This window comes from Cantharellus anzutake, assembly GCF_015039405.1.
Source record: "Cantharellus anzutake strain C23 chromosome Unknown EI90scaffold_35, whole genome shotgun sequence".
Taxonomy (NCBI): domain Eukaryota; kingdom Fungi; phylum Basidiomycota; class Agaricomycetes; order Cantharellales; family Hydnaceae; genus Cantharellus; species Cantharellus anzutake.
Window position 1 is genome coordinate 227,037 of NW_024066985.1, and position 16,021 is coordinate 243,057.

The 16,021-nt window shown below is 48.5% G+C and overlaps 7 protein-coding genes across 7 annotated transcripts; 3 read left to right on the forward strand and 4 right to left on the reverse strand.

Moving 5' to 3' along the window:
- Window positions 1-305: 305 nt before the first annotated feature.
- EI90DRAFT_3064566 (uncharacterized protein) lies at window positions 306-2,323 on the reverse strand. Its single transcript, XM_039060813.1, has 15 exons — window positions 2,255-2,323; window positions 2,174-2,201; window positions 2,060-2,111; window positions 1,950-2,003; window positions 1,863-1,874; window positions 1,785-1,800; window positions 1,657-1,729; window positions 1,495-1,565; window positions 1,389-1,442; window positions 1,292-1,319; window positions 1,179-1,223; window positions 1,063-1,100; window positions 901-1,000; window positions 779-841; window positions 306-711 (listed from the first exon to the last, which is right to left on the reverse strand). The coding sequence occupies exons 1-15, from the start codon at window positions 2,293-2,295 to the stop codon at window positions 700-702; spliced, it is 687 nt and encodes a 228-aa protein (XP_038914319.1). The 5' UTR covers window positions 2,296-2,323; the 3' UTR covers window positions 306-699.
- Window positions 2,060-3,015, reverse strand: EI90DRAFT_3064571 (uncharacterized protein). The gene is given in 8 exon segments (XM_039060814.1): window positions 2,060-2,201; window positions 2,255-2,331; window positions 2,363-2,397; window positions 2,459-2,472; window positions 2,527-2,605; window positions 2,657-2,755; window positions 2,766-2,899; window positions 2,986-3,015. The coding sequence occupies 5 exon segments, from the start codon at window positions 2,713-2,715 to the stop codon at window positions 2,324-2,326; spliced, it is 195 nt and encodes a 64-aa protein (XP_038914320.1). The 5' UTR covers window positions 2,716-2,755; window positions 2,766-2,899; window positions 2,986-3,015; the 3' UTR covers window positions 2,060-2,201; window positions 2,255-2,323.
- Window positions 3,016-7,054: 4,039 nt separating this feature from the next.
- Window positions 7,055-9,297, reverse strand: EI90DRAFT_1534727 (uncharacterized protein). Its single transcript, XM_039051881.1, has 4 exons — window positions 9,213-9,297; window positions 9,025-9,163; window positions 8,916-8,967; window positions 7,055-8,864 (listed from the first exon to the last, which is right to left on the reverse strand). The coding sequence occupies exons 2-4, from the start codon at window positions 9,145-9,147 to the stop codon at window positions 7,108-7,110; spliced, it is 1,932 nt and encodes a 643-aa protein (XP_038914321.1). The 5' UTR covers window positions 9,148-9,163; window positions 9,213-9,297; the 3' UTR covers window positions 7,055-7,107.
- Window positions 9,298-11,198: 1,901 nt separating this feature from the next.
- EI90DRAFT_3064582 (uncharacterized protein) lies at window positions 11,199-11,865 on the forward strand. Its single transcript, XM_039060815.1, has one exon. It carries the CDS (start codon window positions 11,374-11,376, stop codon window positions 11,584-11,586), a length of 213 nt encoding a protein of 70 aa, XP_038914322.1. The 5' UTR covers window positions 11,199-11,373; the 3' UTR covers window positions 11,587-11,865.
- A 49-nt stretch (window positions 11,866-11,914) lies between these two features.
- On the forward strand, window positions 11,915-12,530 carry EI90DRAFT_1534935 (uncharacterized protein). The gene has a single exon (XM_039051884.1). The coding sequence runs from the start codon at window positions 11,954-11,956 to the stop codon at window positions 12,449-12,451; it is 498 nt and encodes a 165-aa protein (XP_038914323.1). The 5' UTR covers window positions 11,915-11,953; the 3' UTR covers window positions 12,452-12,530.
- Window positions 12,531-14,282: 1,752 nt separating this feature from the next.
- On the reverse strand, window positions 14,283-14,890 carry EI90DRAFT_3064587 (uncharacterized protein). The gene has a single exon (XM_039060816.1). The coding sequence runs from the start codon at window positions 14,653-14,655 to the stop codon at window positions 14,383-14,385; it is 273 nt and encodes a 90-aa protein (XP_038914324.1). The 5' UTR covers window positions 14,656-14,890; the 3' UTR covers window positions 14,283-14,382.
- EI90DRAFT_1534954 (uncharacterized protein) lies at window positions 14,548-15,517 on the forward strand. The gene is made up of 3 exons (XM_039051885.1): window positions 14,548-14,567; window positions 14,621-15,216; window positions 15,281-15,517. The coding sequence occupies exons 2-3, from the start codon at window positions 14,874-14,876 to the stop codon at window positions 15,388-15,390; spliced, it is 453 nt and encodes a 150-aa protein (XP_038914325.1). The 5' UTR covers window positions 14,548-14,567; window positions 14,621-14,873; the 3' UTR covers window positions 15,391-15,517.
- The last annotated feature ends 504 nt before the right edge of the window (window positions 15,518-16,021 follow it).

Genomic DNA, 16,021 nt, shown 5'->3' on the forward strand with positions numbered 1-16,021 from the left:
GTGAGCCGTTCTCCCGTTTTGCGGCATCTGCGATCCCGAGCGCTACGAGCATGCACGCAATAGATCTTGTTGCGAAGACTCGTTCCGAACATGTGATCTGTGCATATGGTATGAGTGGGTCGCCGAACGGATCAAAATAGGCAGGGTTGCCTTAATATTTAAGGACAAGACGATCTCGGTTGTCTTTGATGTGGTGTTGATGAGATCACTGATCTAGGTGGAGTCCCTCTACCAAGGATCCGCAAATTCTGGGCATTTTGACGTTGGCATCTTTCAGCTCCGACTCTATGACGGTCTATTAAATTAGGTGCTTCATACATGCAATGGTGACTCGTGCGGCGATCAATGGTCCAGCCTTAATTCTCTCTCCCTCCAAGGCAGCAGCGAGCTCGAGGGGAGTTACAGGGCCCAGCTCTGTTGGAGGTAGTATAATGCTGGATCACGTAGTCAGCTGAAAAACACTTTCATCGCAGTAAGTTGTTGAGACTTCAGTCTGCCACCTTTGAGTAGAATACAAAGCAGACGCTGAGCGAGTTTCGGGTGGGCAAAGGGGGAGGGACTAGGTATTTGGGATGATTCAGACTACACTTGGCGGAATGATAACTCCACCACCCCTGTGAACGCTAAAAGAAACTAATAGAATCGGGTGGACAGTCATAAAAGGGAAAAAGAAGACACGCGATGTCCTTTGGGTCCCAATTATGAACTCAGCTGAGGTTCGTAAAGAAACGTCAGACCTTGCCATAAACGCACAGAGACAAGAAGCAATGACACATACACCGTGAACCCTGAGCTTAACTTTACATGCCGAGGGGGGTTGTATTGAATCCCAATTATTTACCTATGGAATTTGCATGAGCAGAACTGGCGACGCGAACTAAAAAAAATGAAAAACCATACCTCACTCGGCACTTTGGGTAGGTCAATTGATTGTGGTTGTTCAACGTCCACCGCGGATCCTAATATTAGGTATTGTCGAGCCTGACTACGAGCATGCAAGCTAAGGACGAGGACCAAAAAAAAAAAATTAGCGATCAGCCATGCATAATAATAGAACTTTACTTTGCTAGCAGATAGATGGGGTATACTCCACCCAATGCCTATACAATCGAAGTTAATACGGATGATGAGGAGTATGTGTAAGATCCCGAAAAAATTCCCGAAAAAAAAAAACTAACCGCTACAGACCACATATGCAGGAAGTGCATCCCATACAAGACATACTGGATTTGGACAAAGGGCGGTTTGTGGATCGTCTTCATTTAAAGAAGATCAATATGCTACTACTCACCGGGAATAGCATCGTCATAGCAAGAATACTATTAATTGAGGGAAAGGATATCTCCTGAATCCTACTGCATGCTGAACGGAACGGACGGACGGCTAACCTCGTAGCTATGCTGCCCTGAATCGCATTCCTGATCAAAATCTCTCTGTCCATCCTACAGTCATATATTCAGAATCCCAACGGCCAGAAAAGACAGAAGTGTGTACCTTGGGGTTCCAGTTCGATTGCGATGCAACTCCACAATCATTATGGATGCAATTAAGATATCTATGACGACCTATATTATAAGGAGTTCTCTCTCTCAGACTTTTTTCCGCAATAATGATGTTTACGGGGAGACGGGAAGATGTTTAGACGAACGAACTTACTTGGGTTGCAGACCAACCAATAATCGAGTTCCGGTCCCACTCGGGAAGTTCGAGTGCGTCCGCATGGATTTGCCTCCAAAAAATCGCATATCATTGTTTTGTCCATTGAACTTCAATTCCATACCTACGCTCGAATATACACCCCTAAGTCAGAACGAAAGTAGCTGATCAGTAACTTTCAATCAGAGTCAGAACTAGTTTATTACCAAGTCCGAAGCCTGTAGACGACAACGGTGGCTCCCCATCAGTTTGCAGTTGCTCGAATCAGTACTGTGGAAAGGTGGCTAGCTCACCAAACTCAAGCAAGATAAGCAGAATTAGGGGCAATGCCACCCACATCCCGATCGCTGACATGAACCAATGAATTGATTTTTCTTCACTCATCGCGAAAATAGAAACAGACCCTTCTTGATACGCCAGGAAAAGAAAGATTGGACCAAGATGGAAGCCACAAGCTGCCGAACGGCACTCTCTGAGATGGTGTGGATAGCTGGATGGAGTACAACAAAAAACACACCGTGCTCAGAGTATACTCGGAGTTATACCTGAACAACAGCAAGTCAGGCTGACTGTAAATAGTGTTCGAAGGTAGGCTCACCATGAGACTCTTTCCGCTGGGTCCACGCGCAAAATAACCATCCTATACTGGGCTACAGCACAGCATCCGCTAAATGAGCGTTAAAAAGGAAGAGAAGGCCTGTGGTGCCAGGAAGCACGTACAGACCAAGGACCTGGGTGAGTCTGAGTGAGTGCATACACGAAGTTAGAGCTTCAAACTTTGCGAAACGTTGGTCCGGCTCACAATAACACTAGAACCTGGATAGATAATAAGATGACATCGAGGCCATCAATAAGTATCGTAGGACATACCAGAAGTTTCGTTACGATAGGATCTTTCGGGAATTTCAAAAAATACGATCTCGACTGTACGGTCGTGATCCCAAGAAGTCTGCAGGAGACTTAGCACGCCGAGCTTGTATAATTAATAGCCCAAACCCACATCGACATGGTGATAATGCCATACAAGTAGCCACCATTAAGGTTCTCGAAAGGGGTCATCAGAGGTGATGTGGGGGGACTCTCTGGGCGGTCGTGGAAAAACACTTACATAAATAGGATTTTGATGTTTGCCACAATGATTTCTGGAGATCTCCCTTGACGTTGATTTGGCCCGATTAGGTCATAACGCAAATATAGAAAGCGCCATTCAGGAGAAACTTAAGAAGCGGTCGCTGACTCGCCGCTCAATTGAGAAAACGGCGTTGCAAAATCACCGTGACGGAGAACAGGCGTGAGGAGTGAGGGATTTCTTACTTGTCGAAAACTTACCAAAAGTGGCGAATTTTGCAACGCGTAAAAATGAGCGCGGCCATTGCCTGAAGCCTTGGAACGTGGGGGTGAATCGTTTTTTTATGTGTGAAAACGCTACCGAAATTTCGTTGGATCGCTTGAGCAAAATGAGAACGCTTGTAACAAGACTCCGGCAAGGGCCGAAGACACTCAGAGTGGCCAAACGGATCAATATAGGGAGGCCTACTTAATTAAGGACGAGACGATCTCGATTAATTCTGATGCGGTGTTGATGAGATCACTATTCTTTCCTTCTATTTATGGTGGAATTTCCACTGTCACCGACGCTCATGTGCAACACTATCACGTAAAGTCGGAGTTCCTCCTCATTTCTCATTCGCGAGACTGCGTGGAATGATTCTTGGCTACCGCGGATCATTTCATTCATCAATTAATCGAGCCCACCCTTGATGGATCATCCATATATACCGCAATGTTGCCCCAGATTACACCAGAAAACTTTACGAATAGTATTGGCAAGAATATCATTTCTGTCATGCCCCAGCTTGAATGTTTCTTTTCCCTCTCCCAGCCCCCCCTTTCCCCTATCAATCCATCCGCATTGAGATATTGACTTTCTTGGCATTTGATCGGAGCCGCCCCCGCTGCTGCGCATTCCCCCATTTCAGGAAACCCGACTAAAACTCAATTGACACCATCCCCTTCTGAACCACGTCAATGTCTAGGCAGATCACCAGCCTCTAGTCAATGTCATCGATCGCAGTACTTATTCCATCAGTTACGTTCGCTCGTCCCAGGTGTGCTGCGGTTCCTCCTTCTCATGTAGCAAACTGAAAAACACCGAAGCGAGGGGACGGAGTAGGAACCACGAAAGAATGCAATGTCGCGAATACGCACACATGCATGGACCGATTCTTCAAGGATTTAATATACTAATTTAAGCGGAGGCGCGTCCAGTCCCCGATCCGAGGAAATAACCTCTCCCCAATACACAAACGAGACATTGTGTTGTCTCGGACGTTTGGAACGCCGTGCAATGACGCACGGAGCTCGATCCATATATTCTGGTGGATGGTGGACTTAACCGCTTCGTAGACTAGCCAATATTTCACTGACATACCACATAGTTGGACGGTCTACGGGGGAATGAGCTAAGCATTGTTTGATGAGCAGTGAGCACTTCGACTCAATCCGACTAGCTGGGGGCTCCAATAATAAGGAGGCACTATTAATGTAGGAAGATGGATTGTTTCAGCCGGGAACAGGGAAAATGGTCGCGGTGCAGGTCCACCTCAGGATTTGATCCATGTAGGCAATGGGCACACGGTGGTAGGAGGCAGATAGTTGTCAAACCAACGTCGGCGCCACAGACTGATTACGTAATTGCTACCTAGTCACCAACAATGCATATTCCCGTCCTCTTTGGTCCGCCCAAAAACCATGCTCAGATAATATCTACTTGGTGCCAAGAGGCTGTTCTCCGCGCGCTGTCACTGGAGATTCTGGGACTTACGGCCCTTTGAATTGTTCAGTGCACTTGGCAGCAACCCATCAGCGTGTAGTGAGTTCGCCTTCTTCATTTGAACCTATCGTTCACCCCTCAATCCCCTTCTCCCACATCATCGTTCGCTATTGTCAAACTAAATTCGGACTGAATAGCGTCCGAAACTGTTCGAAGAAGTTATCCTTGCATGCAAAATCTAGTCGCGCTTGTTTTCGCCATGGACAGTTGGCATCACCTTCTCATGTCTTCCACTCGGAACGACTGATCCTTCCGGACGGGCTTCTAGCTCTCGGGATGCTGACTATGAAAGGCCATGACTGGGGTATAACATGGTGGCAGCACATTTATTGGAATTGGTAGGTCGCACATGTATCCGGCGTATCCAATTTGGTGAGTCGGCTCCCGCCTCGTCATTCAGGGGGAAATATCGGCAATGTGCAGATAGAAGTATGGTTGAAATGCGTTCCCATTTGCAATTCACCACTCCCCGTGTACCTATACGGCTTAACAACTACGCTCAACTGACCACCTAAAATGCACGTTTTGATAATGTTTCCCAGATGCGATTCTGGTGACATCCTCTCGACGCACATCACCTACCCATCAAGTCGGTTAACCATTCATACCGTGGCTCGACACACCTGTAAAGACGAAGGGCATGAGCATCTCTTCAAGAATTGAAAGGGCACACCAATTGGGTTCTTTGCGTGGCCTTTTCACCGAATGGCAGTTACCTGGCCTCTGGCTCGAGCGACCACGCCATACGTATCTGGGATGCCTCGACGGGGACGTCTCTCCGAGTGTTGGGGGGACATACAGATTGGGTTGGATCTGTGGCATATTCACCCAATGGCCGTCTGCTGGCTTCAGCCTCAAATGACCATACTGTGCGTGTTTGGAATGAGGCGACAGGGGAGAATATTCGAATACTGGACGGTCATATCAATTGGGTATTCATGTTTTGTCGCTAGCAGGTAGTTGTACTATGCTGTCCCCCTGCATCTTATGATCACGCATGCCCACATCGCGATGGGGTCATATTGAAAGGAGGAAGAGATATTCAATCGCAAGTGTGCGTCATAAAACCGATGTAAATCCATGAATTACTGTTATCTCTTTCGGTGGCTTAAATATGTGTGCATCTCATGAGCCGAGCCCAAGCTCACAATACTTTCTTCAATTTTTATTCAAGAGGTTGTACGATCTTACTTATTTTTCCCTTCACCTGCAGTTTTGGCACTCCGCATGACACCAGAGACCCATCGCCACCAACAATATAGCTTACATCACTAAACCTAACATTACAGAAATATCGGCATATACGCTTCGGGGACTCCACAATTCTAAATAGCGTCACAGCGCAAAAGTCATCAGGCTTATAGCCAAGAGAATGGCAAGTGAGCAATAGAGAGCGCACTGGTAAATGCTAAACAACTTGGCTAATGTCCACGACAATTGGGGCCCGCAAACCTCCCTGGACCAGAAATCGAGTCCCATCCCTGCTGGACTGAGGGCGGTAAAGCCCCAGAGCATCATCTGGCACTCGATGACCGTACCAGGCTCGCTGGGAATTGATCGGTTGATAGTTGGTTGGGAGCATGAGTTCATCTCTGCCATTAAGCCACAATGCCAAGTAAATGGAGCTGCGGTTGATTAGTGGGGTTCTCGATGCGATGGGCAAATTGCAAAGCGGATCTGAGTTGCTTGGCGAGAGGTCGTAAAATGGGCGCTTGATCCAGGACTCATCAGACTCGTCATGCGCGTCGGAATCATGCACACAAGTTGTGTCACCTTCTGCCAAGGGAAGGGTGGCTCGAGTGAATATAGGATCAGGGATGAGATATGAGGGTGTCGGAGGGACATTGGGATTAATAATCCAACAAAAAAAGTTTGTCACCCGATAACCTGCAATGCACTGGCATGATTCCGTTGACCAGGCAATGGCCTGGGTCCCATTAAAAGCACCAACATAATGTGCTCCTGGAGAGAAACCAAGCGTCCGACGGTGTGGAATGCCTAGCTTCTCATCATCAAATTGAGAAGATGGGAAGAAAGGAGGAGAAGCAAGAGGCTGAATGGATGGAACCTCCGAAACAGATATGAGGGTCATGTTGTTGTACCAAAAGCTGTCAAGATTTCGTGGGACTCGCACGACAAATAACCCGTTATCTGAGGCTATGGTTCCAGCTGGATAGGGACCAGTGGGAAGAGTGCCAAGATTCACAGGGGTCATACCATCACCGAGGATTGTTACATTCCCATCATTATCCTCAGTGACGACTCGGTGGCTGCCATGAACAAATTCGATACAGGCTGGGAGATTGGCTGGACTGTGCTGCAATCGGCAGATTGTGCGCTGGTGGTTGATATCGGCCACTTCGATAATTCCGCTGCCAAATCCGAGTGCAATATAGCAACCATCAAGGGAGAGTGCAGCGCATGTCACGATACCGTTGCGAACATCGGGTTCGTGGAATTCAGCATCGTAATTGATTATCTTACGTCCCCGTTCATTGAACACCTCTGGTAGTTCACTCAACTTTGCCTGCATGACCACTTGGGCCCTAAGCAAATCCTTGCTTAAAGGAATGGTGCCACCAGAAAACTCGCCGAAAGCGGAGAAGATCCGGACAGGATCAGCAAGATGGCCATATTGTTTGTGAAGGGATGACGAGGGTGGGGCAAAAGGGAGCTCCGATCGGTAGAATTCCCATGGTGCATCCGCAGCAGTGAAAGCTAGCTCCTTTAAACCTTTCAGAAGTTGGATTGAATTGTGATTCTATCAAAAATGACATCAGAAAAACGCCGGAGGAATAGTTTATACTTACATTGAATTGAAGTAATTCGTCGGGAATTGAACTTCTGCTATAGCCCACATCTTGCAAGTGCATGAAAGTCAAGAGGTAGTTTTGCGTGATGAAGGAATTAAACTCGTTCTGCAATTCATTGGACTCTTGTGAAAAAAGTTGGGAAGGGTCCAAGTGCCTGAGCAAGTCTACAATAACATAGTTGAGGCCCCACAAATATTTCTCCTTTTTCGTCATAAATTCCCTCCATATTCTTTCATCTCCTAAAGGGGGATTCGTAGGTATTCCGAATGCATCCAGCTCACAATAATTGCTGAAGAGGCGAAGCAGTGGCAATCCAAGGAAATACCCTTTCGGGTCATCGATGAAAAATACTTTGTCCTTCTCATTACCAATTGGTTCCCCTGTGATGAATTCTTGTGCCGTTGCATGATATAAGGTGACTTCCTCTGTGTTCCCTGAGGGAAGATTGACGATGGAGCTGATTGGTTCCAATGTCGCACGGATCTCGTCTTCGCCAATGTTGAAAAGCTGTGACATAAAAGAGACCCTCATTGGCTCGTGCGCCGCAACAATCGCACCAACCACTAAGCGATACTTCTTGGCTACATCTGGGTGAATATCAGATGAATCCAGCATGTAGGCTCGTCGAAGGATTCGCAAGTACTCCCAGTTGAGGTTGGCAGGTGCATCGGTGAGGGTTAGCAACTCCCGGAACACCGACTGTAAGGTGCGGCCACGCCGTGTCTGCAGGCCGGCATCGCGAACCCGGATAGATGCCATAACAGGTAACCCCCGACAGGCCCGAGCAAAATCAGTGAGTTCCCTCTTGTTTGGTTTCCACGGAGATTCACTAATGAGCTCCTGAAGCCCATCCGCCACCATACACCGCACTGTGGAGAAAGCTACATCCGACACGATGTTGTCCACATCTTCACACGGTATGATAAGACCCTTGGTTCGAGCCTTAGACCAAGCCGAAATGACTCCTGACTCAGGGCGACAGCTAAATAGCACAGCAAACGCCGGTGGCAGCTCCTGAAGGGTAAGAACTAGCATCATCAGGGATTTGAGTATCTCCTGATTCCCGCACTCGTCAAGGCCATCCAAAACGATGACAACACGATCCTTGCCCGAAGACCATATATCCTTCAACTCACACACCGGCTCAATCACCAGAGTCCTTATTTGTTTTTCCAGAGGGAAATTCTGAACTGAGGCCAAAGCTGGTTTCCGAAGGTGCCTGACAAGCGACAATTTGAAGTCCTCACTGAAGGATGCAAGTTGGTGGGCAAGGGTAGAGGGGAACTGTTCGATAGAATCCAAGCCCGTTCCGCTCTGGTTCTTATCCCAAAAGTATGACGCTGCTAGAGTACCCCGTTTCTCAAGAGTGGATGCGACACTCATAGAGATTGCAGTCTTCCCTGTTCCAGGAGAGCCCCTTAACCAAACAAATCGGCTCTCGGCGTTCTTCAGGTGTCTAAGTAGGGATTTTTGTATCTTGACCTGCGTCCCCGGAAGACACTCTGATTTGCTAGTCACACACGTGTACTCAGCTGGGACTCGCTTGAGTCTCGATAGCTCAGCTGGAAGTATCGGTGATTAGGGAATCTATAAGCACGCATATAGACACATACATTGAACAGATGAATGCTCGGTACGAAGCAAGATTAATGTCAATGATCTCAGCTGCGCAACCATGGTGAGTCAGCATTCGACAATTTGAGAAATATCCAGTATGCGAACCTCGAATCGATGAATGGCATTATTTAGGCAGTTCTTCATATTGGCTATTTGCTGTGTTATATCGGATGCTTGAATGGTCTTCTCGACGACATGTTTTTTCTGGACTGATCTAATGTTCTTCATTTGTCTTTGCAAAGACCTACGAAGAAAATGAGTAACTGTGAACAAAGGGAGGACGAGGTGCATACACGCAGATTTCCTGCACTAGGGACTGTAGCTCAGGAGGAGTTTCTCCAGTCCATTTCCGGAGGGGCTCAACCACGGATTCTTGTGCTTGCTGGATCACGATGCACAACTGGTCGAGTTCCTCGGTGTTGCCGCTGACATTCTACATGTATACAACAGGTAGTATGGAAGCGATCAAGATCAAGATCATCAAGACGATTCACAAACCTCGTAGATTTGAATAAACCTCAGAAGCGTGTTTGGGATCTGATCAAGATTGGGGATGGGAGCGAATTTGAGACCAGCGGCCGCAGTTTCGAGAAGTAGTTTGGTGGTGCCGATGATCGTTTTCTTCAGATCGCCATCGGATCTACGAGGCACTGATTCCGCTGGCACCGATGAGACTGACGGTCCAGGCTCTTGTTGCATGTGGACGCTCGGGTCATCGTTGCCAGTGGCAAGTGCGTTGCCCATCACTCGTTGGAAATTGATGTTCACTTCGGCGGGAGGGGACAGCGATGGCCGTGAGTCATTCGTGGATGTCTGGATGGGAGTAGTTGGCATAGAATGTTTGGATTGGGATGTGCTTGATTGATTGGGATGACTGGAAGCGGGGCTGGGACTGGGACTGGGACTTCTCCGGAATAGCCTAAGTAGCTTGTCTCGAGAAGATGTCCGTTGCTCCGTGGTATCATCCTGTAAGGTGGCACCAGGAAGTAGAAGAGCGGGCGCTGTAGTGGCAAGGGCACCAGAACGCAGTCCTGCGGGGCTGCCGTGGTCTTTGTCGTTCGTTCTGTCATGTGCGATCGCAGACCCGATGATCTGGTTGTTGGAGGTAGGGATAATTGAGACCTGCGACCGATCATCAGTAGGATCGGAAGGGTGCTGTCGCTTCTTGAACCAGGGGAGAAAGCGGTGGGATTTAGGATCACTGGGCATGGTGTCGGTGTGGCTAGCGATCAGAACGGTATGTGTTGAAGGAGGCGTTTGGCAGCAGGCCGCCCAGCTATCCTCATATCATATATGTGTCAACTGGAGGCTGCTCGCCCTTAGTGGACATAACAGGTAAGGCAACGTGGGCCACCAATAGTAATCAATGAATCAATCGTTCACCTCCTCCCTTGCTTGGAAACAACCGTGCACGTGCACGGCCGGGCTGGCCTAATAAACAGCGTAAAGGTTCACGCAAGCTACTGGGTAGAGTTGGAGTGGACCAAGTCCAAAGGCAACATTGCGCACTCACAAACCCTAGCCATCTTGTGCCGCGATGCACGCACGTAACCCTGATCCCTGAGCCTGGACCGTGTGGATTCAACAGAATGGAAGTCGGCGTGTGAGGCAAACGGCTACCATTCGGGAAGCTGGGTTTTCATTGAATTGGCTACTTGATAGCAATAATCGCTCAGCTTGCAAACAGGACATTCAACACGAATATGCTGCCTGACGTGACTCGGGGAGTCGTCCCGGTGGGCATAAAGGCCTAAGCTACTTAGCTCACGAGCTACTCGATAGAGATGAAGTGACCTGATTATCTCCCTTGCCAACTGTATGTACACGCGTAACGTCGAGCCCTCAGCTTAGGAAATGCATGCTTCTACTTTCATGGAGCACCCAAGAATGGGAGACGGGATATGTAGAGGGGAAATCAGTCTAAGGCCATCATGAGCAAGAACGCTTGAACGGTTTTTTCAAGAAATTCACGTGATCCCGACATTGCGGAACTTCCCGTGATACTCCTTGCGCGTCTCCCATCAGATAACTATAGGAGTGTCCTCTACCGTCTTTTTTTTTTTTTTATCTCGTATTTTTTGTTCATCAACCCTCCGTGGAGTCATGCGATCATTCCAGCTACCAGCCGCTTTCATCCCAGCCTATATTTTATTCCAGCGTCCATAATCGAGTCTAAGGCGATCGAGCGACCCTACAACCAAACTAATTCCTCTCTCCATGTCGAAAGTTTCAATTCCTGAGCAATACATATTCGGTCTACATCAAAGACGACGATCTTCAGATAGAACGTCCGTACAATTTTCTGGGGTAGTAAAATGGTTTTCTGGATTAAGCGGCATGCATAAAAGCGGAGAGGTTGAAAAGTGGTTGCGTTCCAAGAGAATGACTGGGATGGAAGTAGGCGGTTACGCGCCTTTTCTCGCCGACAGTTGATGTCTGAGGCTGGGCTATGTCATGAATTTCATGCTGCGTAGATCTCTGGTGGTTCTTCCAGCTCCTTCACCCCTTTCTGCCACAGCGATGTTGTCGAATACTCCACCACTTCTGAATCCAAGGCCTAGTACTGTTATGCGCATAGTGAGCTGGTGCATACGTACGTTTAGGCCATTTTCATTGTCCGACGAGTTTGGCAGTGCAGCGCCGGTGGCTGGGGCGGCGTGTTCATAGAGCCGAGCTTATAGCTTCAGGAACAGGGAGAGCCAAAGAGCGAAGATGGCTTCTGTAAAAAGCCTTTTTCGCCCGCCTGTTGAGGACAGACTGGATCGGAGTCTCGATGCGGCTTATAACGTAGTAATAAGTGATGTCAAGACGTCATGTCTCCCCTCGTCAGCCTCATATATCGTCTGGGTCCTCAAAAGTAGCTTCCATCATCTCCTAGCTCCGATGGGGCGAGCAGGCCTTTCAGTGTCTAGACATATCTGAACTGCGAACCAACGACACTCGGAGGTTGGGGGACAGTGCGACGTCTAAATTAGAGTCTAAACCCGCGGGGTTACGTATACTAGGCAAGCCACCTGCGCCACACGAACAATATATGGCTCCACTACTGTATTCCGACATCCCCTTTTGGCTGTGGCGTTGTTATACCATTGCTAATCTAAGCGCTATGTTATATAATGTTAGCGAACGCAAATTGCAAACCGGACAGGTGAAATTAGCTAAGACATGCCCAAGTCGATCGGCAGCCGAGCGCATCTTCCACTTATTTCTCACCATTATGCTGTGTCGAATCGTATCCAAACGGCTACACCTTACTATTATATCGTGCCTAGCCTATCCTTCCCTAAACCAGGTATACCAGCAGGGCATTACTACATACTATATATTGTCATGGCGGGTCTGTGCCTGTGGGATTGTACGGCCTGGCGTCCAGGTGCAGCCATTGCACCACCTGCCGGCTGTCATAATCGAGAAGTTAGTGGTGATCTTCTTCCAACGTGAGTTACATAACACTTGTACTGATTTGAAAATGAATCGAACGAAGCGGGGGTGCTACTTAACACTTGTGTGGTTCTACAATGAATCGAAGTAGCGAGGGAAGCTTGCAGCCCAGGCAAGCGTCACCCTGTGTCATTTCGGGACCCTTGGACGGGAATGGACATAGAATGCTCATAGAGATGTTTCCAATGACTTGATCGGGTCCCTTGCTGAATAACGAGCAAGGGAAGGATTGCCAAATGACGGGAGCATGCTATATATATATATCCTTACATTCAAGGCATAAACGATGGACATGTTGAACTTCCCCGGCTGCGATCGAGAGCGGGAGGGAACATGCATGTGAACGAGATATTGTGGGCGCAAGCATCAGAGGCAAGTTAAATAAGTGGACGACCTCGTTAGCTGCCGAGCTGAGTAGAAACAAGTAGGGCAGAGTCGGCAAGAATGGTCGTAGTTCGCGTCCTTCAGCTCTCTATATATCCCAAATTAATCACTGGATCCGAGCATGGTGTGTACTAACGCGAGTTGTTGGGAAACTAGGAGACGGCATTGCTATGTCCCAAGGGGCGCTATTTCGTGTATGTGTGCACTGGTGGCAATATCCCTAAGGTGTACAATCAGATAATAATCGGCGGAGTCGGTCGAGTCCGTGAAAGCAGCTGGTGGCGCAAATGTAATTCATCAATTGATTGCGTAATCGCTGTTGGACTGCGGGTTCCTATTTTCCCGTCTTGATGACCTCACATGTAACTCGATGTAGATTACAGTAGGGGTAGCCGCACTGTTGCGTCGTCACGCGACCGCGGGGTAACAAATCAGAGTACAACAACAACCACTTCTGCTAACACGCTTAACGACGAGGAATGATCGACAAAGTCCACCATTTTATGATCTCACTTGCTTGGGTGCATTTGCATTGCAACACTATTTTCTTCAAAGTGTATATATCATGTACTATTTTTGTAACGTAGGTTTGAAGTAGTTGTACCTACCAATATTATCGGCGCTGGTGGTGACAGATATCCCATGGAGTACAGGACTTGAGACAAAGCACCAAAAGTAAGTACTAGATTCCCTGTCTATGTGTTTATGAGAGTCCATGTTGGAAGTCAAGCTCGAATCGTGTATTTACGGTTATTTACATCAGGTTAATAAACTTAGCGGTCTACTTCCATCACCTACCCTTGCTGGCGTAACCTCGTTTTTTCAACAGTCCAAGCGACAAACAACACAGTGCAGCAACTACAGCAACGAAAACCGAGCAAACACCACACTAAGCGTCCTCGATTGATGTTCTCGGCTAGCGGACTTATTCCGTAGTATCCATCTGAAGTTGACTCAGGGAGATGTATGGGGGACAGTAGTCGCTTCAGCGTCTCGATGGAGCTCGTGTCGATGATAACGGCTTAGGCTATCATACACCCACCCAAAACGCGTGCTCAACACTCGAGAATGTCTCACGAGGCCTTCAGACGTAACTTCCCTCTCGACCATTAATGCGCTTCGTGTGAATGAACCATCCCAGCGTCTTTACTGTGAAGGAGAATCAGTCATTGTCCACCCCCCACATGTCGAAGTGCCGCTTCTGCTGGGTGGAGGGAAGTGCTGGTGACGCTCAATATGCGTGGAAGGATACTCCGGCCAGGGGCGGAGGCCGTGTCGCTGCTTCCTGGGCTAGCCGGTGCGAAGGGAGAATGTGAGAATGAGAATCGAAATGACACCCAGAACGAGGCTGAGGCAAGGGGGTTTCACGCGAGGGAGAACATGATCCCGACAGCCCGACAGGGAGAGTTTCAACGATCATACCGTTTGTTAGGACTGCGTGCAAGAATCATATGCTTTCCAATACAACGGAACGGCGCCCAGCCTGAACTGACTGGCAAGACTGTTGCAGCCGGGGTCCGATTCAAATGATGCACGGGAAAGAATAACAATGTCGGGGTCGCTCACCGGTGGCGCATCTTGGTGAGCGTCTTTCAGGGGACCGATGCGGATTATCAGTGGATACACCAAGCCCACATCTCATAACGGTGGCAGCTCAAGCCGCTGGGCGAGTTGGAACACCGTTGTAGGTGTTAGACTATTTGTGCTGCCGTACGAGTTTGGTAGTGCTAGCGCGGATGGTTGAAGTAGCGAGCCTGGAGTAGGCGTGTTTGGCGTATTCACATTAGAAATTATGGCATCCGGAAACAGAGTGAAGGGAGAAGGCGCGTGCAGAGATTCATTTGGGCTCGTCTGAAGAGGCTGACCGAGAGTCCAGATGCTGATGCGGCTTAGTAAGTGGTCTCGAAACATCGTTTGCCGGCCGTCATGCAGGGAAGCATATTCTAAAAGAGATGTGTATCAATGCCTCGTCTCCCGCAGACCTTTAATGCCGCACTGATTGGCACGAGAGAGAACATGGCTCGCCAGGGTCGTCCTTGATCAGACGCCTGAACACTTCACCGAATGAACAATCACAGCGCGATTTGATTCATTGTAGTGTTCGCGTCAGCTTGAGTGCTACACAATTGATGCCATTCAGGGAAATTGTTTCAACCGAGGATAGGGCAAACGGTCGCGGAGCAGGTCCATTTCGAGATGTGGTCCATGTAGACAATGAACACACGGTGGTAGGAGGCGCGTCACATAGTTATTGTCGGAACGCAACAAACTGGTTATGTAATCGCCAATCAAAACTGTGCCCCCAACGCCACCATTTTATGACTTCGCTCCACTACTGGCACCCTGTTATATATAAGATCAACGTCGTCTTGCGCCTTAGCATTTCTTTCCGGCTTGGATTTCAAGTGCTCCGTATTTTCGAGAATGGTTGCATCCTACCGGCGACTCTCCTCCCTCCAAGCTTCAGTATGAGTACGTACTGATACATGAGGACGGCCATCCTTTTATAACACCCTGGGTTGGCTTTGATTAACAGGGAGGGTTGGGCGTGGAAATCGCACTATGCGCTCTCAAACGAACCGAAATTCAAGATTTGCGAGAATTTTCTCGATGGTTCCAGCTTTTGTTGTTCCTTCGCCGCTCTAATCACTGTGTCTGGAAATTCTGGGGGTTTGAAACAACTTGACTAATGTCCACGACAATCGGGGCCCGCGAATATCCCTGGACCAGAAATCGAGTCCCATCCCTGCTGGACTGAGGGCGGTAAAGCCTCAGAGGATCATATGGCACTCGATGACCGTACCAGGCTCGCTGGGAATTGATCGGTTGATAGTTGGTTGGGAGCATGAGTTCATCTCTGCCATTAAGCCACAATGATAAGTGAAAGGAACTATAATCGATTAGTGGGGTTCTCGATGCGATGGGCAAATTGCAAAGCGGGACCCTTTTCCCTGAGTTGCTTGGCGAGAGGTCGTAAAATGGGCGCTTGATCCAGGACTCATCAGACTCGTCATGCGCGTCGGAATGATGCACACAAGTTGTGTCGCCTTCTGCCAAGGGAAGGGTGGCTCGAGTGAATATAGGATCGGGGATGGGATATGAGGGTGTCGGAGGGACATTGGGATTAATAATCCAACAAACAAAGTTTGTCACCCGATAACCTGCAATGCACTGGCATGATTCCGTTGACCAGGTAATGGCCTGGGTCCCATCAAAGGCACCAACATACCGCCCTCCTGGAGAGAAACCAAGCGTCCGACGGTGCGGAATGCTTAAT

Excerpts from the sequence above, each read along its gene's own strand:
- EI90DRAFT_3064566 (XM_039060813.1), bottom strand. The coding sequence starts at position 2,295 with ATGGTTATTTTGCGCGTGGACCCAGCGGAAAGAGTCTCATG. Across the intron at positions 1,443-1,494 it reads AATCGAACTGGAACCCCAAG|GATGGACAGAGAGATTTTGA; the intron begins GTACACACTTCT and ends ATATGACTGTAG. Across the intron at positions 842-900 it reads TACCCAAAGTGCCGAGTGAG|GTAAATAATTGGGATTCAAT; the intron begins GTATGGTTTTTC and ends CAAATTCCATAG.
- EI90DRAFT_3064571 (XM_039060814.1), bottom strand. The coding sequence starts at position 2,715 with ATGACCCCTTTCGAGAACCTTAATGGTGGCTACTTGTATGGCATTATC. Across the intron at positions 2,606-2,656 it reads GGCATTATCACCATGTCGAT|ACTTCTTGGGATCACGACCG; the intron begins GTGGGTTTGGGC and ends AGTCTCCTGCAG.
- EI90DRAFT_1534727 (XM_039051881.1), bottom strand. The coding sequence starts at position 9,147 with ATGAAGAACATTAGATCAGTCCAGAAAAAACATGTCGTCGAGAAGACC. Across the intron at positions 8,968-9,024 it reads ATGCCATTCATCGATTCGAG|CTGAGATCATTGACATTAAT; the intron begins GTTCGCATACTG and ends ATGGTTGCGCAG. Across the intron at positions 8,865-8,915 it reads CGAGCATTCATCTGTTCAAT|CTGAGCTATCGAGACTCAAG; the intron begins GTATGTGTCTAT and ends CGATACTTCCAG.
- EI90DRAFT_3064582 (XM_039060815.1), top strand. The coding sequence starts at position 11,374 with ATGAATTTCATGCTGCGTAGATCTCTGGTGGTTCTTCCAGCTCCTTCA.
- EI90DRAFT_1534935 (XM_039051884.1), top strand. The coding sequence starts at position 11,954 with ATGGCTCCACTACTGTATTCCGACATCCCCTTTTGGCTGTGGCGTTGT.
- EI90DRAFT_3064587 (XM_039060816.1), bottom strand. The coding sequence starts at position 14,655 with ATGTTTCGAGACCACTTACTAAGCCGCATCAGCATCTGGACTCTCGGT.
- EI90DRAFT_1534954 (XM_039051885.1), top strand. The coding sequence starts at position 14,874 with ATGCCATTCAGGGAAATTGTTTCAACCGAGGATAGGGCAAACGGTCGC. Across the intron at positions 15,217-15,280 it reads CCCTCCAAGCTTCAGTATGA|GGAGGGTTGGGCGTGGAAAT; the intron begins GTACGTACTGAT and ends TTTGATTAACAG.